At 53.1% G+C, this 23,427-nt stretch overlaps 1 protein-coding gene and 1 long non-coding RNA gene across 2 annotated transcripts; one reads left to right on the top strand and one right to left on the bottom strand.

The window, feature by feature from the left end:
• Positions 1 to 1,701: 1,701 nt before the first annotated feature.
• Positions 1,702 to 10,033, top strand: LOC135185405 (uncharacterized). Its single transcript, XR_010306471.1, has 4 exons — positions 1,702 to 1,882; positions 2,998 to 3,098; positions 4,451 to 4,591; positions 9,517 to 10,033. It is a non-coding gene; the product is annotated as an uncharacterized LOC135185405 (long non-coding RNA).
• Positions 10,034 to 16,483: 6,450 nt separating this feature from the next.
• On the bottom strand, positions 16,484 to 21,164 carry WNT8A (Wnt family member 8A). Its single transcript, XM_064162152.1, has 6 exons — positions 21,094 to 21,164; positions 20,970 to 21,003; positions 20,624 to 20,762; positions 19,601 to 19,726; positions 19,332 to 19,474; positions 16,484 to 17,938 (listed from the first exon to the last, which is right to left on the bottom strand). Exons 1-6 carry the CDS (start codon positions 21,162 to 21,164, stop codon positions 17,372 to 17,374), a joined length of 1,080 nt encoding a protein of 359 aa, XP_064018222.1. The 3' UTR covers positions 16,484 to 17,371.
• Positions 21,165 to 23,427: the final 2,263 nt, after the last annotated feature.

Here is a 23,427-nt window from a genome sequence, read left to right on the forward strand (position 1 = left end):
TTTTTCTTACTGGGTGGCATTGCTGCTGCAGTGTCAATGACAGCAGTGGTTTGTATGTGTTCAGTTTTGTGTCAGGCCTCATCTCCCCACGTGAGAAAATTCCCAGGAGCATTTAACAGACGCGTGCGGATAAACCTCCTGCACGCCCCATAAAGCCCTTTACTGTGGGCCAATATAAAACGGTCCTTACAGGCTGCTGTTTAAACTCCTGAGATGATCACAGCCCTTCAATTGCACTTACTTCTTTTCAGAATGTGTCATTTAGCCACTGAGCTGTGAGAAGTTAGGGCAGAGTAAGGCCTTCTGGCAAGCAGTGGCTCCAACAGGGCATTTGCTTCGCTTCGTGGTGCATCTGGAGCAACTCCATTCTCTTAAAGGGAATCACAGAGTCAAGCAGGTTGGAAAAGACCTCCAAGATCATCCAGGCCAACCTAGCACACAGCCCAAATCAATCAACCAGACCATGGCACTAAAGGCTCCATCTAGTCTTTTCTTGAACACCTCCAGGGACAGGGACTCCACCACCTCCCTGGGCAGCCCATTCCAATGCCAATCACTCTCTCTGACAACAACTTCCTCCTAACATCCAGCCTAGACCTGCCCTGGCACAGCTTGAGACTGTGTCCCCTTGTTCTGTTGCTAGTTGCATGGGAGAAGAGCCCAACCCCACCTGGCTACAGCCTCCCTTCAGGTCACTATAGACAGCAATGAGCTCTGCCCTGAGCCTCCTCTGCTGCAGGCTGCACACCCCCAGCTCCCTCAGCCTCTCCTCACAGGGCTGTGCTCCAGGCCCCTCACCAGCTTCATCTCCCTAAAGAAGGAAGGAAACTGGGATGGATTCTGGCAGCTGCTCAGGTGCTATGCTGTCCAGGCCTCTGAAGTGTATTGTCAGGTGTTGGCTGGCACAGTCCCCACTGCTGTGGAGCTTGTGCCAGGTTTCTGGAGAGCCAGCCACAGGCACCAGGATTTCCTGCTCTCATTTGCCATTTCGCTGAGGCAATTGTGCAGTGGTAGCTCTGCCTGGACAAGGGCAGTTTGCTCAAGCCTCTCTCTGAAAGCTTTCTGTGCCCACCACACATCCAGCCAGCCACCAGATCATTCCCTGTTAACTTCCAACTGAACTATCCGGTGAGGCAGTTTCAGAGTACTTTTTTTTTTCTTCAAAGGTCTTCCATGTAAATATACTGAATTGACCCCCAAAGTTTTGACCGTGACTGTCTTTGTTTTGCAAAGTTCTCTTGTAAACAGGCACCATGCTGGCTGCCCTGAATAGCACCATCGATGCAATTGAATGGCAGCAACAAAAGGGTAGGAAATGAAATGTCCATTCAATTTCCTATTCACCCAAGCCATAGTTTATCATACTGATTATTAGCTTCACGTAGTTAGGATCTGTGATGGTTCTTAAGCCTTTTATTGCCCCTTTTTTATTTGGTTTTCTTAAGGAACTGCAGTAAAATGTTGCCCCACCTGAGAGCTGCCTCAGTATTAAAGCATTCTCCAGGCTGACTGTTAGAATCCCTATTAATGCATCATTGCCTGTAGCAGAGGATGTCACCACGCTACAAAGCAGCCATGCTGTGTCTTTACCAATTGCTCACCCTCTCTGCAGAGTGTCCCATTTTAAGACTCCCTGGGATGAGCAATTTTGATAACCATACCCATATTTGTGAGAGTTTTATCTGTGTTCTTTCTAGCAGCTCTCCTCAGCAGATGAGACAGCACTGGACAAAGGAACGAGCTGTACACAAGTGGTACAAGTGTGAAGGTCAGGGGTGAGGAAGCCAAATGACTCTCCTTGCATCATCCTTGTTGGAGAAGTAGCAAGATCAAGACTAAAACTCTTCGGTTCCAGCTTTGTGCCACGGCAGCTGAGCTGCAGGTCAGTGTACCTCTTCAGTAAAAATCCCACAGACAAACCCTGCTTGTAGTGAAGGAGGTTTGGCACTGTGTGCTGGGTCTGTGGCCCAACCTGAGTTGAAGTGAAGGAGGTCTCTTCACTGCCTTCTTTTGGAACAGAGCACAAGGCTCCTGGACTCTTAATTCAGGTTTGGTTGCCATTCTTCTGCATGCCTAAGCCCTCACCCAGTACCTCGTGGGCTGCTAGGCTGGGCAGTCCATGTCCTGGAGCCTTGGTGCTCGGGCACTGCTGGCCTGCACTGCACTTTGGAGGGGAGCTGCTGCTGACTGCACAAGCAGGGGCTGCCTGCACACACACTGCTGAGAGCTGCACGTTTAAGTGCCCAGCTGGATGCAGGAGTGGGGAGTCAAACACCCATCTTCTCAAGGTGTTCCAGTGCTTTGGTGGTTGGATCACTTGCCATAAGACTTTGAGAGGTTTCCTTGCAGGCAGGGAGCATTACCCAAGTCTGTGTAGAGACCTGATCTGTGTGGGGTGCTGCTGTAATGCAGGAAGCTGCTGCTGCTGCAGTAATGCCTGTTACAAGTCTGCTGGTGACTTCTGGGCTTCCTAAGTCCATGGTCAGGAATGAGTGGCCAGTTTTCTTTCAGCTCAGCCAAGGCTTGTTTACAAAAAGAGCATGCACTGCAGAATAACCTGAAAGAATCACTTGGTCTAACACCTTGTGAGAGTGTCTTCTAGTGAAGGAAAAGGTCACAGCAGCATGTCCCTTGCTGAGGCATTGCAGTGACACTTAGCTGGGAACTCACTTCAGTGGGAATTGATTGAAGCCAAAACAGCAGTTCCACTGAAAACAGCCTGTAAGAAAACTTGCAGGCAAGACAGCTGTGGGAGAGGGAAGCTGTAGTGGAGAGTGAGGGGTCCTGCTTCACCCGTGGAGATGAAAAGGAGCAGAGCCAGCAGAGTTCTGATGCTGTGCCTATCTGTACTGAACAAGCAGGCTGCAGTGCTGCTTCGAGGCTGGAGTGGCTTAGCTCCAGTGGTACAGATGAGTCTGTAACCAGGAGGGAGGATCCACACTTCTCTGCTCTAGCAGCATCTCTGCTTTGTTTTCTAATCTCTATTGCTCTCTACAGCCACTCAAGGCAACGATCCGAGAGGAAACTGCACAGCATGTTCACTTAACACTGTCTTTTGGAGCTGTGAAGCAAGCAGGTAGAGAAAGGGCCAGAGGAGGGTAAGTGTGTTCCTCTCCTCTGCAGGCTCAGCTTGGGCTGCCTATGCCTTCTTCTGTTCCTACTACACTGAAACAAAAGGTTTGTCAGTGCCTCCACCATGCAGATACTCTTCCTGAGCTCCACTCACCTCAGTGACCATCACAGGTGTGTGCAGGCAGGACTCAACTGGGCACAGAGAGCAAGGACTGATGGACAATTACATGTTCTACTTATTCCCTCTCAACTGCTTTCTTTTCTGTGCACAAACAGTTGAGGTTGAGGTGCCCTTCATCAGCTGATGTGAGGGGAAAAGGTGCAAAGTGTGGTTTTTAAACAAAATGACCACTTCTATGTGTGCTTCTATAGATTTACTGTGGAAAATACTGATGGGCCACATCCATAGGTACTGTGATCTGGTGTAATTCCACTGAGGTGAATGCTCTTAAGGTCAGTTTGGTTTTCACCTCAGAAGTTAACATCCTGGCAGTAGAAACTGGCAGCTTTTGATTTTTTTCACTCCCTTGTACTGACAAGAAATTAGATCTTTATTTCTCTCTGCAGTGCCAATGAAAATCAATTGTTTCATTGTCACCTAATATTAACTGGGTTAAGTTGAAGAGGGACAGGGATATATTGGAGAGGGTTCAGTGGAGGTCCATGAGGATGATTAGGGGACTGGAGTACTGCCTGATGAGGAGAGGCTGAGGGACCTAGGGCTGCTTAGTCTGGAGAAGAGAAGACTGAGAGGGGATTTAATAAATGTCAATAAATATCTGAGGGCTGGGGGTCAGGAGTTGGGGACAGGCTCTGCTCACTGCTCCCTGGGATTGGACAAGGAGCAATGGATGGAAGCACAAATCCAGGCTGGGCAGTGAGTGGCTGGAGAGCAGCCTTGAGGAGAGGGACTCGGGGGTGCTGGTGGATGAGAAGCTGAACAGGAGCCAGCAGTGTGCACTTGCAGCCCAGAGAGCCAAGCAGAGCCTGGGCTGCAGCAGCAGCAGTGTGGCCAGCAGGGCCAGGGAGGGGATTCTCCTCCTCTGCTCTGCTCTGCTGAGACCCCACCTGGAGTCCTGCATCCAGTTCTGGAGCCCCTGGGCCTGTCTGGATGTGTTCCTTTGTGACCTGAGCTAGGTTGTATGGTTCTGCTATGGCAGGGGGGTTGGACTGGATGATCTCTTTGGGTCCCTTCCAACCCCTGGCATCCTGTGAGTCTCTGATCCTGTGAACTTGAAGTTCTGCTACAGGTTTTCTTCATTATGCTTGAGGAAGTTTAAGCACTGAAGGCTTTTTGGAAGTTACCAGTTGTGTGTGCCAACCTGTCTGTGCCAGGTGGGTTTCCCAGCAACAAAGCATGTCTCTTTTGGGCACACAGGTGTGACATTAAATTGTTTCTGCTCAAGGAGCTTTTAGGAGCTGCACACTGGTCTAGAGATGCCAGATTGCTGATGGGAATTTGCTCAACCTTTAAAGGATAAAAAAAATCCCCAGCTGCTCCAAGTTTCTTCTTACCTTGGTGAGTAGTGCAAGGGGGAGGTGTTGAGGCTTGCCCCTACCTGTTTGCTTTCAACAGCAACAAAAAGGAATCCTTTCATCAAATAGCCCCCCAAAAAAGGAAGTTTCCCTTTTCCCCCTCTGCCAAGTATGTTTAGGTAGCTGAAGCAGATGTTAGGGAAAGGGCTCTTTGCAGTGAGAGTGGTGAGGCACTGGCACAGGTTGAGGGTGGTGAGACACTGGCACAGATTGCCCAGGGAGGTTGTGGAGCACAGAATCAAAGATCTCCCAGCAACAGAACAAGAGGACACAGTCTCAAGCTGTGCCAGGGCAGGTTCAGGCTGGATGTTAGGAGGAAGCTGTTGGCAGAGAGAGTGATTGGCACTGGAATGGGCTGCCCAGGGAGATGCTGGAGTTGCTGTGCCTGGAGGTGTTGAAGCCAAGCCTGGCTGGGGCACTTAGTGCCATGGTCTGGTTGCTTGGCCAGGGCTGGGTACTAGGTTGGGCTGGGTGAGCTTGGAGCTCTCTTCCAACCTGGTTGATTCTATGGTATCTGCATCCCAGCTTCTTACCTTGGTGAGCAGTGCAAGGGGCAGGTGTTGAGGCTTGCCCCTAACTGTTTGCTTTCAACAGCAACAAAAACGAATCCTTCCATTAAATACACCCCAAAAAAAGGAAGTTTCCCTTTTTCCCCCTCTGTCAAGTCTGTTTAGGTAGCTGAAGCAGATTCACACTTGGAGAGATGGTCCTGTTTTGCAAGGGAAAACCAAAACATTCCAGTGCAGCTAATACTGCAGCTCCTCTGGTGTCTTAAGTTCAGGCCGCAGCAGGGGGTGCAGACACCTAAGGGGAATGTGGTGACTTTCTCGATCTTTTCTTTGGAAGAAATCAGATGAGGCACAGTTAACCCCTTCAGCTGAAGCAGGAGATGAGAGGAGGAGAGCTGGGGTGGCCTTGGAGTGAGGCTGGAGCAGAAAGAAGCTCCCGTGGAGTAGCCTCACCTTGTGAGAGTGTCTTCTAGAGAAGGAAGAGGTCACAGCAGCATGTCCCTTGCCGAGGCATTGCAGCGACACTTAGCTGGGAACTCACTTCAGTGGGAATTGATTGAAGCCAAAACAGCAGTTCCACTGTAAGAAAACTTGCAGGCAAGACAGCTGTGGGACAGGGAAGCTGTAGTGGAGAGTGAGGGGTCCTGCTTCACCCATGGAGATGAAAAGGAGCAGAGCCAGCAGACTTCATAGAAACATAGAATCAAACAGGTTGGAAGAGACCTCCAAGCTCATCCAGTCCAACCTATCCAATCAACCAGACCATGGCACTAAGTGCCTCATCCAGGCTTTGCTTGAACACCTCCAGGCACAGACACTCCACCACCTCCCTGGAATTCAAGTTCTGATGCTGTGTGTGTCTGTACTGAACAAGCAGGCTGCAATGCAGCTTCAGGCTGGAGTGGCTCAGCTCCAGTGGTACAGATGAGTCTGTAAGCAGGAGGGAGGATCCACACTTCTCTGCTCTAGCAGCAGCTCTGTTTTGTTTTCTGATCTCTGTTGCTGTCTACAGCCACTCAAGGCAATGTTGGCTAGTCTCAAGTCTCTGCATGGACTGCACACTGCTTGCCGCTGGTGCTGTCAGGTCTTCCTTTCCTGCCTGGAAATCAAGGAGGTCTGGCATTATTCACCTCTTCCCCAGCTGCTTGCATAGCTGCAGTGGTGCCATTTGCATGCCATGCACTGCAACTTGGGCTTTTCCTCAAGTATAAAAACCCTGCTGAAGGCATTTCAGGGCAAGAGCAACTTTGTGATCTGTCACAGTGTGACTTAGAGAGATGCAGCAGCTCTGCTATGAGGACAGGCTACAAGAGTTGGGGTTCTTCAGCTTGGAGAAGAGAAGGCTTTGAGGAGACCTTGGAGTGGCCTTCCAGTATCTGGAGGGGGCTCCAGGAGGGCTGGGAAGGGACTATTGACAAGGTCTGGTAATGACAGGATGAGGAGGAATGGGTTTAGACTGGCAGAGGAGAGATTGGAACTGGATGTTAGGGAAAGGGCTCTTTGCGGTGAGGGTGGTGAGACACTGGCACAGGTTGCCCAGGGAGGTTGTGGAGCACAGAAGCACCAAATGTAATCAAAGATCTCCTAGCAACAGAACAAGGGGACACGGTCTCAAGTTGTGCCAGGGGAGGTCTAGGCTGGATGTTAGGAGGAAGTTGTTGGCAGAGAGAGTGATTGGCATTGGAATGGGCTGCCCAGGGAGGTGGTGGAGTGGCTGTGCATGGAGGTGTTGAAGCCAAGCCTGGCTGGGGCACTTAGTGCCATGGTCTGGTTGATTGGATAGGGCTGGGTGCTAGGTTGGACTGGATGAGCTTGGAGGTCCCTTCCAACCTGGCTGATTCTATGGTATCTGCATCCCTGGTGACAAACTGCTGCCCAGTGCAGCTCCTGCAGGGCATGGCTCTGCAGCAGCTCTCCTGGATGTACAAGCACCACTCTGCATCTCAGCAGTGCTTCACTGCCTTCTGTTGTCATTTTCCCAGCCTTTGGGCCTTAGTGTTTTTTTCTCCCTAACTCCATCTGCCTGTGGTAGGAAAGGTGTCTCAAGGGTGAGGAGACCTGTGTGAAAAGCTGCCTGTCATTCAGAGCACAGGCCAAGGTGATACTTGCTCTAAGGAGTGGCACCTGAAGGACAAGTCTGTTATTCCATGACTCCTTAGCTGATAGGTGCTCCCCAAAGCCAGTGATCTCCAAAGAAGCAATGGCCTGCCTGGGAAAATAAAGCAAGACATGCAAATTGCATTCAGAGGATGCCTTAAGTGCATTTGTATCTCCTTAAAAGGAAGCTCAACTGCACACAGCAGATGAGAGATGAGTGAGTTTCTTTTCACATGTGGATTTAATAGCCTACCAAGACCTAACTGTGGGTTTAGTGCTGGAGGAAGTCTCCAGGAAAATAGTTCCCTGGGGTGAGGTCAGTGTCCTGCTCCTGTCAGATTAGAAGGGAATGAGCTGAAGAGTTTTTGTCAGTGGTTAGCTTGGTTCTGAGGCAGGGTGGTTAGCATGATGTGAGCAGAACGTGGTGATGTGGAAACTAATGACATCTTCCCACAACAGGCTGCTGAAGTGTCCCAAAGACCATCCAGGGCTTCAGGCTCCTCTTGGCTTCCTTCTGGAGGGTGCTGGTTGCCACTCTCAGCTCTCTGCAGAGCACTGAGTTGTTACTCTTCCCAATCTTTGTGTGATGGTAGCTGCAACCATACAAAGCCACTCTGTGCTGGGCTTGATGTGAAATCTGAGACCTGCAGCAGAATGGTGGCAAACCCTTGGTCAGAGCAGCCCCCTTTGGAAAGTGAGATCATCTGCCATGACCTAACCAAGGCTCCCCCATGGATGTGGCACTTGCTGGGTTAAAGCACAGGAAATTGTCAGCGTTGGGCTCTGTCCTCTTCGACCATTTACGCTATCTCCTTATCTGGGTACCTGGCCTGGCCCTGGGAGATTGGGATGGTGTCTGGATACAGGAGGTACAATTTAGTGCTCCCAACTGCTTGAAAGGGACCAGATGGTAATTTGTGACCTCTCTGGTGATCAATGAGATAAAGCTCTGCAGTGGGGATGTCTTCTGCCCTGCCACTAATCCTGGCCAGAGCTGGCCCAGGCCCTTCATGCACACCTTGGAGCCGGAGCCGAGTGAAGGCTGTGACCTGAGCACTCCCAAATGGTGAGCTGCCTCACATCCAGAGTCAAGGCTCGCAGCCTGCAGGAGACTGGAGGGGGAGAATTTACCATGGTGGAGGTGTTTTACAGGGAATTTAAGTGGTTGCTCTTTTGGTAAAAGAGAGGCTGGATCTGTGACTGCTACCTGAGATGACAGCCCCAGCATCTGCAGGGCAAAAATCCCTTGGGATGAGAAAGAATCAGGAGGCTGGAGTACGAGGAATGAGCTGCCCAGGGAGGTGGTGGAGTCACCCAGCCTGGATGTGTCGTTTGGATGTGGTGCTTAGGGCTATGGGTTCAGGTGAATCTTGCAGAGTAGGGTTCTAGGTTGGACTTGGTGATGCTGAGGGACTTTGCCAACCTGGATACTTCTGTGATTCTCTGAGTAGTCCAAGCTGTGCTTGCCCTGGGCTAAGTCTTGTTAACTCAAGCGAATCGAAATCTAAATGTAGCTGTTTTCACTCCTGGTCCAGAGCTGGCTTCAGCAAAGCCATCCTGAGAGTCTCTTCCCAGTGCTCCTGTCCAGGCTCAGCTGCTGCTGGTGCTCCTGTGCCAGCAGAGACGTCTCCTGGGGGCACATTTGCAGCCTGCCATGGACTGGAATTGCCTGCTCTCCAGATACCTGCGGTGCTGCTGCAGTTCTGGGAATGCTCAGCACCTCGGGAGGTATTTGGGACTGAGTTAATTGAATTATTCTCTTGCTTACTGCCTTCAAAATCCACTTAGTGATAGGGAGGAGCTGCCTTGTCCCTATCAGAGTGATGGCAGCTGGCCAACAGAAGTGTCTCCCTGGCAGAGTGGGGATGGAGATCTGGGTCAGAGAAGGTTTAGCGCCAAGGCACTGGGCAAAAGGAAGAGAAGTAGAAAGTGTTGTGTTTAAGGCTGCCAGCTGTAGTCTTGATGGGTGATCCTCTGGAAGTGTCAGGCCAGGACCCTGCTGTAGCAGTGCTGTGGAACTGGGAGGGAACACGAGAACCTTACCCTTGCCTGTGCCTGACTGAACTGTCAGGCCTGGTCTGAAGCAATGGCAAGAGCCCCATGACTTCAGAGCCTGATGTTTCAGACTGTGTAGCTCATCACAGGACAGCTCTGAGCTCTGGCAGCCAGGTTCTGTGCTGGGGTGTGGAGTGCAGCCACCGTCCCAGGCAGAAGAGCTTGCAGCCAGCAAACTCGGTCCACGCACAGCCTGAGTTGGAGCCCAAGGGAGATAACCCTTGTGCCTCTCCCCACTGTTTTACAGGCTTGTCACTGCCCTCCTCATTATCATCTTTTATGGCATCTCATGAGCTGTTGAAAGCATCAGAGGAGGAAATTAAGGGCCGTATACTGTCCAGGCTCTGTGGCTGTATGTCCCCTGAAGAGCTATTCTCTCCTGGACGTGCCCACAAGTGGCTTCCATGAATGTTGCATGGCACACTGAAGAAAGGCTGGAGAGACAAAGGAAAGAGCTAAAATACTGCTGGAGATCTCCCTCTTCGTTTCCCATCCTCTGCTTCTCCTTGTAAACCTCTCCACTCCCTTTCCACAACAGATGTAGGCATTCCTTTGAGATTTCTGGCCCTGCCTCACATGATTGCTACTCCTCATTGCATCCTGACTGCATCTAGCTGTGGCCATCAGTCCTTACTCCTTACTGCATCTGGGGTTGCCACCAACTCCCTCTCCTTTCCTCTCTGCATTTCAAACCCTCTGCATGGGATGAGCTTGGGCCCAAGACCTGATAGAGGCTTTAAAAATAAAGTCTTGTCTAAAATCCAGATGTGTTTGGACTAAATCCACTTTGGGAGTGCTCTCATGTGAAATTGTCCTAGCAGCCACCTCTGTGCCCAAGTCACAGTTTAGCTAGGCAATGTGATATCTTTCTGGTTCCTTAATTATGGACCACTGCCTGTTTGGAGGGAGGAGGAGTGGGGTGGGAGAGGAAGAAGGAATGAATTTGGAAAGCACATTGCAAGTTATGTTTGTTTGGTTTCCTCAGAGCCATCAATCTTCTGTTACATTGCTCATCTTCTCAGAGCTTGTTTGGAAAGGGGGAATTTACTGCACTGCAAGCCAGGGCAGCCCTCTGCAAAGTGGGGGGCACAGGAAGTGTCCTAGGAGGGAGCAGGGAAACACAAAATGAAGTGGAGAAGCTTGTGAATCCCTCCAGAGAGGTGTGAATCTACTGCGTGTTACCCACTCCCCCTCAGCCACCCACGGGGACATCTTCCCAGGGGAGCAATCTACCTTACCCACTCCTGCTGTCCACCATCACACCTGAGTGTGGGTGGGACAAACAGTGACACCCTGGCCCCCAGCACACCTCTTGGAGCAATCCCTGGGTAAAAGCCTCTCCCACCAGCCCAGTGCTTGCTGATCTGGCATCCTGGCTGGGAGCCTGGAGTGAGCCCATGGTGAGCAGGGATTGGTCTGCTCCCGGCAGGGCGAGCAGATGCAGCACATCCCAGCAGACAGCCGATGGAAGAGGCTCTCCCCAGCTGGGAAGTGTTTGGGAAACACTTGTAACTCTTTTTCTCAGGTGTTGCAAAAGGGATTTGTTTTGTAAATGGTGAAGCTGTTAATTGCTTTGACTTTATTAAGAGGGAGCCGAGAAGGTGATAACAAGTTTGTGTTGCTGTGCTGGCGATGAGCCACCTCAGGGAGCTTCAGAGGGAGAAGGTGGTTGAGCTGCTATGAAAGTACTTCTGCTTTCTAGAGAAGAAGGGGGGAGGAAGGTAAGCAGCACTTTAGCCTATAGCCTAAGACTTGGGGAAATGTGGAGGTGTGGTGGAAGCCCTGGGAGGAATTTAACTACAATCTACACACAGTTCCTCTCCAGGGGATTCACTTTCTGCCCAGCAACATGGACTGGAGTGTCCCCATGGCAGCACAGCAGCAAAGAGCTGAGCTGGGAGAGCTCTCAAGGGTTGTTTTCTGCCTCTGCTGCTTTCAAGACACAAGGACAAGGCTCCTGCGGGCCGTGTGGGGAGTCCAGGTGCTCAGCTGCTGCTGGGGCTTAGGGATCTAACTTTAAGCACCTCACTTAAAATTGCTTAGGATTGGAGGTGAGGTTCCAAAGTGACCAAAGCTGCTAACTGGCCACAACAACCTTTGGTGCACACTGCAGCAAGGCAGGCAGGCAAATCTCCCCGTTCCTGAAATCCTTGTTAAGTCCTGCAGCAGGCATCACTTGGGCACAGCTTCATCTCTTGGGTGGGACTAGCACTAGCAAGGGCTAACCAGGGGCTGATGAAGGCCCTTTCACAGGCTCACAGGATGTCAGGGGACAGAAGGGACCCAAAGAGAGCATCCAATCCAACCCCCCTGCCAGAGCAGGACCATACAGTCTAGCTCAGGTCACACAGGAACACATCCAGACAGGCCTGGAAAGGCTCCACAGAAGGAGACTCCACAACCTCTCTGGGCAGCCTGTGCCAGGGCTCTGGGACCCTTACAGGAAAGAAGTTCCCCCTTGTGCTGAGCTGGAACCTCCTGTGCTGCAGCTTCCATCCATTGCTGCTTGTCCTATCCCAGGAAGCAGTGAGCAGAGCCTGTCCCCAACTCCTGACCCCCAGCACTCAGATATTTATAGACATTTATCAAACCCTCTCTCAGTCTTCCCTTCTCCAGACTAAGCAGCCCCAGGTCCCTCAGCCTCTCCTCACCAGGCAGTGCTCCAGTCCCCTCATCATCCTCGTAGCCCTCCACTGGACCCTCTCCAGCAGATCCCTGTCCCTCTCACACTCATCATCCTCGTAGCCCTTTACCTTTGCCATGCTAAGGGTTGGGTGTGAGAGTGGCAAAGGGCCTGTGGCTGGGTTTTGAGGCTGCTGGGGGATTGCTGGCTGGTTTCACTGCACTAGGCACAGTGTGAGCAGGGATCTAGGGCTGCATATGAAAAGGTCACTTCACCCTGCTGAAGAGAGGAGATTCTAACACCTGTCAGCTTGAGTGATGGAGCCTCTGCATGCAGAGCCATAATATTCATGTCAGAGAATTGCCAAGCCCATGCGGAAGTCCTGAAGATGGATGGCCTGGGGCTGCTCTCCTGACACTTTAATATGGGGGGAGGGATGCAGCACAAACATCTCATGCAGAACTATAATCCATGAAAGGGCACTGGTGGCATAAATTGCAGGGAATCCACCAGGCAAGGACTTTAACAGCCGAAGCAAAGCAGCCTGGGCTAAAGGAGGGCTGATGGTGGGACACAGCAGGGGCTGCTGTGGGACAGTGGGGATGGGAGCAGCCCCCAGCTGGGGCTGGAGAAGGGTGGGAAGGAGCAGCACTGGGCCACAGTGCAGCCACCTCCAAACTGCTTCACAAAGAGCTTCTGCAGAGCCTGTGCTTCGTGAACGCAGCACATTCACTCCTCACTGTCCAGCAGCATGACCTGTCGAGGGGAGGGGGGCTGGGGCAGGTACTGCTCACTGTGGTGCCTCCACCTCCACGCACAGACAGCCCTGCCAGCCTGCGTGGAGAGCCCAGTGAGGCACGCAGCTGATGGTGCTGTGCTTTCTCTGGCAGAGCTGCCCTCCCCTTCTCTCCTGGGAGCCAAAACAAGGATCCAGTTCCTGCAGTGGTGACATCTGCCCAGGCAAACACAACCCCCACCTGCTTCTGAGTGCTGGAGCATGCCAAGGACACACCACCTGCCCAGTGCCAGGCTGCTGCAGTGCCTGAACTTCACTTCTCACACAGGGATGGAGGTGACCGTGGCCAACACCACACGTGGAGTCATGCCCATGTTCCTACCTGAAGGGGCACCAGGCTGTGGGGGTGTTTCTGGCTGTGGGGAAGAAAAAGACAAGCTGGTGGCTGCTGCTCTTGGTGAGGGTGCTGGGATGGGTACCTGGATGGCAGCATGGCCAAAAGGTACTAAGTGAGATGGTCCTGCATTAGATGGGAAGGACTGATCTAGGGTAAGGTGTCCCTGCCCGTGGCAGGGGGGTTGGACCTAGATGATCCTTGTGGTCCCTTCCAACCCTGACTGATTCTATCATTCTATGACTGGGAAAGCTTAGCCTGGGCTATTATTGTGGTACAAGTATCCCCACACTGGTGTTCTGGGTCCCTATTAGTTGAGCAGGCTTCTCTGGCATAAACCTGGACTGGTCTGGACTGGTGCATTTCTGCATTTAAAATGTTTCCTTTTCTCATTAAACATGGGCTATAAACCAGCCCTTTCCCACAGCAGAGGCACAGCCTCTGTAAAACTCTACAAAGCCAGCAGTGCTGTCAGGCCAGTTCAGCTGCTGTGCCACAGGCCACTGTGGCCATGGCAATGGCTGTGCCCCACAAACAGCAGCTCAGATGTCCAAGTGCTGTTCCAGGACTGTCCAAGTGGCTCAACAGCCCTGCCTGGGATGCCCAGTGAGGTGTGCCTGGTCCAGAGTATCCCCAGCACCCTTCCAGTGCCCCAGCTCGACAAGGAGCCTTCAGCCCCGGAGGGGAGCAGCAGTGCTGACAGGGGGGCAGGCAGTGGAGTTTGGCTTGAGTGCATACAGCACCTGTCCTGGAGTCAGATTTTCACTTCTTTGTGGTAACTACTGATCCGTGCAGGGCCAGGAGGCTTTAAAGGAGCAGCACATCTCCTCCTCTGAGCACGCAGTGAGCTGCAGGTGTCCCAGCTTGGAGCTGACTGTGGTAATCACGAGTAAGCAGCCTCAGGTTTGAGGGCACCAAGCAGTCCCTTCAGGCGCTGCGTGGCTGCGGGTGGAGAGGCAGCCTTTGCCACCCAGCAGAGCACAGGACTTTGCTCTGCTCTCTGCGTGAGTTTGGGTTCATTTTGGGAACTGCTGCGCGGGAGCTTGCTGCCCAGGTAAAAATCACTCCAGGAGCGGAGGAAGCAGCCCAGTGGGGGGTGTGCTGCGGGCAGCTGTGGGGTTCGTTGCCCTGTGCCAGCCTGTGCGCCTGGCCTTTGTGCCCGTGTGGCTGCAGAAGCTCGTGGGCAGGGTGTAGGGGCTCCCTGACAGTGCCCTGATGGATTAAGATGATCCTGAATTTCTATTGTTTAGCGGTGAATGTAGTGAGAATTGATGACTGCTGTATCCAAGCAACGAGGGGGGGAGGACGAGAGAGCTTCGGCTTCTCCAGGACTAGCATCTCAGGCAAGCTCTAAGCCGTGGAGTTGTTTTTGTGTTTGCTCAGACTTGCTATTGTCTCTGAGAGCTATAAAAAGAGAATGGAAATTTGTGTCATGGGTTGGTATGTGACTTTCTCCTGAGTTTGCTTCCATTTGCATTTGGTTCCTGGCTTTTGCATAAGACACTCTCCTTGCCGTAGCTGGTCTGGGTGCCAGAAATGGAAATGGCTTTCAGAAAGCAATTAGACAAATTCCTGCAGAACAGTTCATCTCCAGCATGGGAATGCAAGGTGGTGGATACGGCTGCTGGCTTGGCAAGCCAGTGGCGATGGGAGGGCTCAGTGCGGGGAGGATGGATCCGGGCTGCAGCGGCTCTGCTCCGCCCTGCAGCCTTGTTTCCCCGGGACAGAGATCTGCTCTGGGGCTGTGGGTGCCTGCAGACCTCCCACTTCTTGTCTTCTGCAGTAATTCCAGTTTGAAAAGCTGCTGCAGAGAGACACGTGAGGTGACACACAGCGTGTCCTGATGGGCCCCGTGGGATTTACCTGCTGTTAGGGTAAAGCAGAGGTTATTGTTTTGCGAATTCAGCCTGGCGGAATGCTGTTTCTCTCCTCTGAGTGCACATCAGCAGTGACTGCCCTGTGCTATCTGTGACCTCATCTGGTAGATCTAGGGGATTTTGGCATCCTCAGGGGCTGCCCAGGTACGGGGCTGGTGCTGGTAAGCAGCCACCTAGGGCAGCAGCAGTCTGGGCAACCACAACAGGTACTACAAAAGCGAAGCTTGGAATTTTTGTGCAGGCAGGTCAGGCAGTGAGCCAGGTGCAGGAAAGGTTTGTCTGTGTTTATCACTTGCAGTTCAGCCTAAGTTCTGGTGGGTTGCAAATGCTTTTGTGCAAACATCTTGGGACATTTTTCTTCGGTGGTGTGGCCTCTTAGTTCTGTAAATCTTAGAAACAGCTACTCCAAAACAGCCCCCCAAAAAAGCCTGCAGACTGATGGCCTCCTGGTGTAGGCTTCCCAGCTGTAACAAAACCGCTCTTTGCAAAAACAAACGTGTGGAAGTGAGCTCTGCTTCCCAGCTTGGGTGTTTCACACCCTGAGCCTCTCGGTTTGGCTGTAGTGTGTGTCGAGGCTGTGTTTGCTCTGGGAGCCATCGGGATACCCTGGAAAGGCAGCACCAGAGCATTTGCAGCGTGGGCGCAATGTGCTGGCAGAGCTGTAGGGTTCTTTGGCACTTTTCTCTCCTCCTCCACCTCCTCCTCCCCTGTCTGGAAAGCAAATCTGGTAGAATCACAGAATTAGGGATCTCCAAGATCATTGGGTTCAACTGTCAACCTGAGACCAAAATGCCATGTCCCCACATTTCTTGAACACTCCCAGGGATGGTGACTGGGCAGCCTGTCCCAGTGCCACCTCCCTAGGCAGCCTGTCCCGATGCCTGACCACTCTTGCACCAAAGAAACTTGCCCTAATATCCAACCTCCTTTGCCCCCACATCATGGGTATGGGTGGTGGCACAGCCCTGGCTCCCTCCTAGGAGCAATCCAGGCTGCAGCACAGCCCTGGAGAGGCCAGCAGAAGAGCAAGACCCACTCGGGCGGGCAGCAGCCTGTTCGTGTTCCCTCCCCGCCGTGTGCGGGGCTGTTTGAACCCGGAGCAGCAGGGAACCAGCAGATACATTCACAACTGTCCCCAAGTTTTCTCTCCTGTCCCCAGTTCAAAGGGCTTCTCTCGGGTCTTCAAGAACTTTGCAGCGAGTGCCGACGCTTTCCACATCAAAGCCTCGCATTGTCTGGAGGCTGTCGGGGCCAGGCAAATTAAAGAGGAATTAGGAGCTCCTAAGTCAGCTTTAGCCAGGCAGTGCTGCGTACTCAGCACTTGAAAAAGGTTAGATATTGTGGTGATAGCTCTTAAAGCAAATCCTCCAGGGACTGAAGGCTGGAGCCAACCTTTATTAAGGCTTGGGAGAGCAAGTCTCTTGCTGGCTGTGGTGTGTTTTGGGCGAAGGATGGGAACCCTTGGAAGTTCTGGCTTTTGTACAGAAAGGGACAAACCTAAACTCGTGCTGTTAGAAGCCAGAAAGGGGAAAAAAAACCAACCCAAGCCTTTCCGTTGTGGTGTTTATTGCAAAATACACTCCAGAATCTAACTCTTCAGAGGTAACCTTCCAAATATATAGACATTTAAAAATAGAGAGATTGTGCCAAGCAATAATACAACTTATTAATAACCAACATTAGGCATAAAGAATTCTGAATTCTTATCTGCTAATGGGGAAAAAAAAAGTAATAGGAATTGTAAACAGCTTAATTTTATCCAGCACAAATACAGGAGACTGCACTCTACAGGGGCAGGGGTAGGGGCAGGAAAATACAAAATGTAGAGGATGGAGAAGAGGAGGGGGAGGAAAGCTCGGGGCAGGGGAGGAAGGAAATGAAATCTGTAAACACTGTCTGTAAACTGAAGCGAGTCCTCTAAAGGCTGCAGTTGTAGCACACACCACGACACTGCAGAACCTCCTCTCCCATCAGAAAGTTTTGCCCTCCACACGCTGCTGAGCAGCTGCAGTGCATGAACAGCTGGGCTGGGGCTGCTCGGGCTGCGTTGCCCAGAGCTGCCAGGGTGCATCACCTCAGTTTTGGCCGCAGCCTCCAGCCCTGCCTCACTTGCTGTAGGGATGGAGTCCCGCTGCTGGCCTTGGCAGACTCGCTGGTGTTGGCACAGGGGGTTGAGGGCACCCTAAAACTGTTCCCTTTGTCCAGCACAGAGGTAAAGTGACTCCGGCAAGAAAGAAGTTGCTGGCAAACAGTGAGGAGAAAGCACGGAGGCGAGAGGGGTCCTGGTCCCCCAGCGCCCGCGCCTTGCGCTCCCTGATCTCACAGCGTCCGCCTGCAGGAGCTCCACACCGCCTCGCGTGGTGCCCCCCGCTCAGCCTTCCACGCCCCGGGCACTCTTCCCCACCCAGCTCCGCCCGCAGCTGCAGGGCGTGGGGACACCAAAGCACGCTCCTCGGGCACGGCGGCTGCTGCCTATCGCTTGTGGCCCTTGTTCCTGCGCCGGATGTGGTTGGGGGCGGCGGCGGCGGCGTCCCGGCGGGTGCAGAAGTGCTTGGCCACCAGCTGCCGGCACTGCTCGCAGCGCACCGTGCAGCACCAGTGGAACTTGCAGTTGCAGCTGGCCACCACCTCCGTCCGCCGCTCCTCCACGCGGAGCCCGCACTCGGTGCAGAGCCGCCGGCAGCTCCTCTTCTCCCACTGCGAGAGGTTCCTGCCGCCCTGCAGGCACTCGCGGCCCTCGGTGCCGTGGTGGCCCAGGCTGGCGTTCCTGGTGCAGTAGTCGGGAGAGTCCTCCAGGAAGACGAGCTCGGTGGCGTGGACGTGGTGGAAGGCTTCTGCCGTGGCCCCGCGGCTGTCGGCGCTGTTGCCAGCTCTCACCCTCCGCTTGTCCATCTCCAGCTTGTGGGCCTGGTCGTATTTGATCTTCAGGTAGTTCCCAATCTCGCGAAACTCGGCGAGCTGGAGCCAGCAGGTCTGGATGCTGCAGCTGCCTGACACCCCGTGGCACTTGCAGGCTCGCTTCATGGTGGCTTTCACTGCCTTGGTGGAAAAGGTGAAGTTAGGGGCAGCAGAGCATCATCATTGCAATGTCAAATCCAGGCCCTATGGCACTTCTAATTCAGGTCATAGAATTATAGAATCATAGAATCAGCCAGGTTGGAAGAGAGCTCCAAGCTCATCCAGGCCAACCTAGCACCCAGCCCTGGCCAAGCAACCAGACCATGGCACTAAGTGCCCCAGCCAGGCTTGGCTTCAACACCTTCAGGCACAGCCACTCCACCACCTCCCTGGGCAGCCCATTCCAATGCCAATCACTCTCTCTGCCAACAACTTCCTCCTAACATCCAGCCTAGACCTGCCCTGGCACAGCTTGAGACTGTGTCCCCTTTTTCTGTTGCTGCTTGCCTGGCAGCAGAGCCCAACCCCACCTGGCTACAGCCTCCCTTCAGATAGTTGTACACAGCAATGAGCTCTGCTCTGAGCCTCCTCTTCTGCAGGCTGCACACCCCCAGCTCCCTCAGCCTCTCCTCACAGGGCTGTGCTCCAGGCCCCTCCCCAGCTTCGTCACCCTTCTCTGGTGCTGGGCATGACTTCAGGTCCTTCCGGGACAAGTGCTGATACCCTTAATAGAGTTCCTGGAAAACATCTGTCCCTCTTCACTTATGTAGAGGACAGAAATAGCAAGTGGGCACCAAGCATTGTCTCCAGCCCTGGCCGGAGCTGCTTCTCCCAGCCTTTGTCAGGTCATGCCCTTCTCAGGCCACTCATCTCTCTCATGGCATCATCAAGCCTCCTCTCAGAAGTTTCATTCAAAACGTGTGAAACTGCTTTGGACTAATCGTACCCAACCTCCCTGCATCTCCTCCAGGCCAAGCACTTCACAGATATTATCTGCCTATCTCCCTCTGGTATTTATAAGGTCCCAATCACTGGTATCTATGTGAGATTAAGCCCTGACACACCCTATGAGATAGGTATGTTAAGTGTTGCCGTCCTTGTTTTTACAGACAAGGAGATTTGGCAAGATGCTGAGAACCTCAGCCCAGGTGGGGAGCAGGAGGCGAGTCTGGCAGCTGGCTGGTGAGTGGGACCAGCCTGCACCTGGCCTCTCTGGCCAACTTGGGAATGCATATTGGGAGAAAGTAGGGAGGTTCTTGCTTTGTTTCACAGACCAGACAAGCATGAGGTGAGCATAGAACCCGTGCACTTCGGAGCGAGTGCTGTCTGTTGGCATTAGCTGTCTGCACTTCCAGCTGCAGGAGCTGGAAGTTCAGGTTTAGGGTCAGATTCTGGCTGTGTTTTTTTAACCCTTGCCAATGCTTACAGGGGTTGGATTGTCACAGAAGGCCGAAGATGGGGCAGGCCACTAGACTCTCAGATTCTCTTTTCAGTACAGTAATAATATCAGTGAATAGTATTATGTTTGGCTTACCAGTCTCCCGACTTCGTTGTTGTGCAGGTTGATCAGCGCACGAGTATCGTGTCCTGTTTCCAGAGCATCCACAAAGAGCTTGGAGATCCTCTCCCCAAAGTCCACGTTGTCACTGCATCCTCCCCAGACCCAGCCTCGGCCACCTGCAAGACAGCCATTGTCTAAGCACAGAGCTGCTCCCCAGTGGGCCAAATTCTGCCCTGAAATCTCGGGGGGCTGCTTGTGGGGCTGGAGAGGCGATGGCAGCCTGTGCCGAGGAGGCAGCTCACCGACGCGGCCGTTCCGGGAGTCGTCGCAGCCGCAGCTCTCGAAGTCCCCCAGGCTGCAGTTCCTGGTGAGGGTGTACATGACGCCGGCCGAGCTGATGGCGTGCACGAAGGATGTTTCCCGGGTGGCTGAGGGAGAAGGGAGAGAAGCAAATAGAGACGTCAGTCCCGCTCCGCTGGGTGCCACAAAGGTGCGAGAAGGGAAAGCCCAACAGTTTGTGCCAAAGGTAAGGTGCTGTGGAAATGAAATGCTTGTGACTGGCGTCTCTTCAGGCTCCAGCACCGAGGGGTTCTGCGGTCTGGCAGAACGTTATGCAGGTGTCCAGGCACAGGATGGGATTTCTTGGCAAGGGTGGGATCTGAAGGCAATGCCCCAGTCCTGCTCTGGCCAAGGTTAGTTACCACTCCCTTCCCCTGCACTGGGTTGTCCCTGTCCTTTCCTGCTCTGGGGGCACACTCGTGCTTTGATCTTGCCTGCTGGGGAAAACTGTCATTGATCTTGTCTCAGCCGGTCATTGAACCTGTGCTAACAGCTGCCGGTACCCACACTGCTCACTTAGGCTCTTCTTGAGCTTTCCTAACAGATTCAATTGAGATGCTGCTTCAGGAGAAGAGATTGCTGCTTGCTGGAGCAAACAGGACTGAAATACTTCCACAACTTGCTTATGAAAGCAGTTTCTTAGTGCAAGCCTCTGGTTTCTCCATCTGTCCTGTGCTTCTCCCCATTGTGCTCCTGCCACTGCATGCACAGCATCCCAGGGAGCAGCCCCATGGAGCAGCATTTCTGGAAGGACCAAGCTCTAGCCTGGCATGGACAGAGATCCAGAGACAGCCTGGCATTCCCAGAAAACCGTTAGGGCTACTAATTACGCCAATTAATACAGACAGAGGAAAACCAGCCACGGTATTTCAGGACACCAAAGCCCTCCTCCATAGTTCAGTTTAATCAGCAGCCCCAGTTCTCTCTGGAGCACATCCTGACTCCAGCTGGGGGATGCTGGAGGTGGCAGGCAGAGGTGCACTCACCGCTGCGGAGCCGGTTGTGGGTGGAGAGCTGCAGGGCACTCTCGGGGCAGTTCCAGCGCTCCCACCCAAACTGGAACTTGCACTCCTCCATCCCGCTGTGCGCCCCGGCCGCCACGCTGCTGGAGTACGTCAGGTAAGCCTGGCACGGGAGAAAGGAGGGGTTAAAACCCACCGAGAGCTGTCATTTATCGATGAAAGCAGACATAAACGGATTGGGAATCCTTTCCCTTGGCACTCAGTAGGACCAATATGTTCCAGCAAAGAAGGTTCCTTGGCAACGTCCTATTTCCCACTTGCAAACTGAAATTACTCTGCTAAAATTCCTGACAGCCCATGTGTTAGTTACCTTAGGTCCTGTCATCAGAAAGTTATTCACAGACCTGAAATAAAGAAAAGAAAATTAATCACACACTTTACCACAGGCTGAAGAGCATCCTGAAAGGTGCCCTTTCTGCTGGCTTGGACCCTACCACGCTGCTGCCTGGAGAATAGAGCTGAAGACTGCTGTGATGGAGAGGATGAGGAAGGTGCTTCTCTTCATGGCTGTCACAAGGAGCGGGGTTGGATCCTTTCTGATGATGCTTAGCTCTCTGCAGGGCCACCTCCTTCTGCTCCTTCCCAAGGTGAGCTATGGGGACAGAGGAAAGCTGCAGGAACCTACAACCCTGATATTTATAAGGTGAAGTTGTGAATAGTCAGAACCCCCCACTCATTTGCTACCCAATGACTTCATGTGGTCAAAACGCTCCAATGGGTGGGAAGGAACCGCCTAAGGTTGCACTTCAAAAGGCGGCGTGCTGTCCCGGGAGCGGGATGGTCTGAAGGAGAGCAAACTTCCCTAACAATGGGACGCTTCTCACTCTCCTCCCCGCCACCAGCCATCCCTTTCTCTCAGCCTTCTCCTTTTCATCCTCTGCTTGCCAGCAGAGGCTCAGTGCTCGCGTCCCTCCGAAGTAAGAAGCTGATGCATTTCTATAGCTCCCCTGCTCCTGTCTGCTCCCTGCCTGCTCCCTCCTCTGAGAACTCCCTGAGGAGTTTTAACTCTCTGCAGAGGGATCTCTAGGGGACAGACCTCCCAGGTCTTCCTGACTTGAAGAGATGTGTCTAACGGCAGGGCTCCTCTCCCTCCTCGCCTCCTTATGATGAAAGTTTCCTCCTTCCCATCCTGATAACAGCGTGCAGGGCTCCGGAGGGTTTGGAAATCTCTCTCGTTCACGCGGCTGCAGCTTGGGAACACTCTGTGAATCATTTATGTGGTTTGCTCCATGCTCCAACGCTGTAATTAAGGGAACAGTTTTCTGGGGTTAGTAATTTCCCTACGGTGGAGGCTGCCGGAGCAGGCAGCAGGGCTCTGCAGGCAGGAGTTGCTGCCCCTGCCCCTGCGAGAAGCCTCCACCACTGCTCAGCCATCAGCTCTGCTCAGGGAAGGGAAATCCTTATCAGAGGGAAGCCCAAAAAGCCTCTTAATAGTTAGAACCAGCATCATTAAGGGCTGTACGGAGCAACAGTGAGATGGTGTTCAAGGAAAATCCTTGGTCTGCTTTTTCCTGGCTCAGTGGTTCCAGCAGGGGTCTGGGTCACCCTGGACAGGGATCCTGCCTGCCGTGCACACAGGGCAGTGTGGTTGCTCAGCCCCAGAGCAGTGCCATGTGGTGTCAGCAGTGCCAAACAGCGCTTCAGTTCTGCCAGGCACTGCCCCGTGGCACACAGGCACAGCACCTGCTCAGTGCTGGCTCCATGGCAGGGCTGTGCTGCTCTCCTTGTCATCCTTGTCTTCCTCCTCTTCCTCCTTGCAGCTCCCTGGCTGACCCCCAGGTGCACCGGTTTGCCGGCACTAAACGCTGCTACAGTAAGGAGACTGGCAAAAGGGGTGCAAATGTGAGGTTCGAGGGAACAGGACTGTGTGTGGCACCTGTGCCAGGAGCAAAAAGGGCCACAGTGGCATAAAGTCCATCTCTGCACCTGGGTGAGCAGCTGCAGCCAGCGCCACTGTGGTCAGGCAGGAGGCTGTGTTTTAAACCTTGGCAGAGAACTTTGCTGTCTTGCCGTGGAACGCACAAGAGCAACGCAGAGTCGGCAACCTGCCCTGTGGCGCTGCATCTTGCAGAGCTGAGTGTATAAAGCACAGGTCTATCGGCTCCAGCCGCGGGCAGCCGGGGGGGTTGTCACTCCTCTCCCTTTTTCCCAGGAGCGGGCAGATGAGCTCCTCTGGGGCAGATGAGACTCTCCTGTCTTGCAAGCGAGAGGAGAGCCCTCTCCCTCCAGACCCTGCGGAAGAGAAACCTGGAGGCAGCTGGGCAAAGCCACAAACAACTGTTCGCAGCTGGAGGATTAAAATTGCAGATCGGTTGAAAAGCAGGGATGCAAAATACCTTCCAAGTGAGCACAAAGCTGGTGCAGCCCTGCCAGCATGGCAAACCCCTCTGTGAGTCAGCATTTTAATCATTACCATCCCGAACAGATCCTACTCGTTAGAGCTGTCAAAGGACAGTGAGTGGGAATCAAGTGTTTCCCGTGCAGCAGTGAAGCTCATTGACTCAAGCCCACGCACAGGGCTTGGAAAGCTGCTGTGCGTTTCCTATAAGCACGCAGGTCCTGTTCGGGTTTGTGTCTGGCTGTGCCTGGGGGCATATTGATTCTTTTTGTTTGGTTTTGTTTTCCTTTTGCCCGAGAGAGCTCACAGAGCTTAAAAAAGACCCCGAACGCTAGTGTATCTGCCGTGTCAGTTCACACACAATATTCCTATCGCATGCCAGAAGAATAGCAGCATCCTGGGCGTGAAGCTGCCGGGAGCAGCATCACAC

Source organism: Pogoniulus pusillus, chromosome 22, assembly GCF_015220805.1.
Source record: "Pogoniulus pusillus isolate bPogPus1 chromosome 22, bPogPus1.pri, whole genome shotgun sequence".
NCBI classification, from domain to species: Eukaryota; Metazoa; Chordata; class Aves; order Piciformes; family Lybiidae; genus Pogoniulus; species Pogoniulus pusillus.

Bases quoted from the DNA above. Each gene is read 5' to 3' on its own strand.
- WNT8A (XM_064162152.1), bottom strand. From the start codon at position 21,164: ATGAAGAGAAGCACCTTCCTCATCCTCTCCATCACAGCAGTCTTCAGC. The intron at 21,004-21,093 runs GTAGGGTCCAAG...TCTTTATTTCAG, and splicing joins ATTCTCCAGGCAGCAGCGTG to GTCTGTGAATAACTTTCTGA. The intron at 19,475-19,600 runs GTGAGCTGCCTC...GCTGTCTTGCAG, and splicing joins CTCCCGGAACGGCCGCGTCG to GTGGCCGAGGCTGGGTCTGG.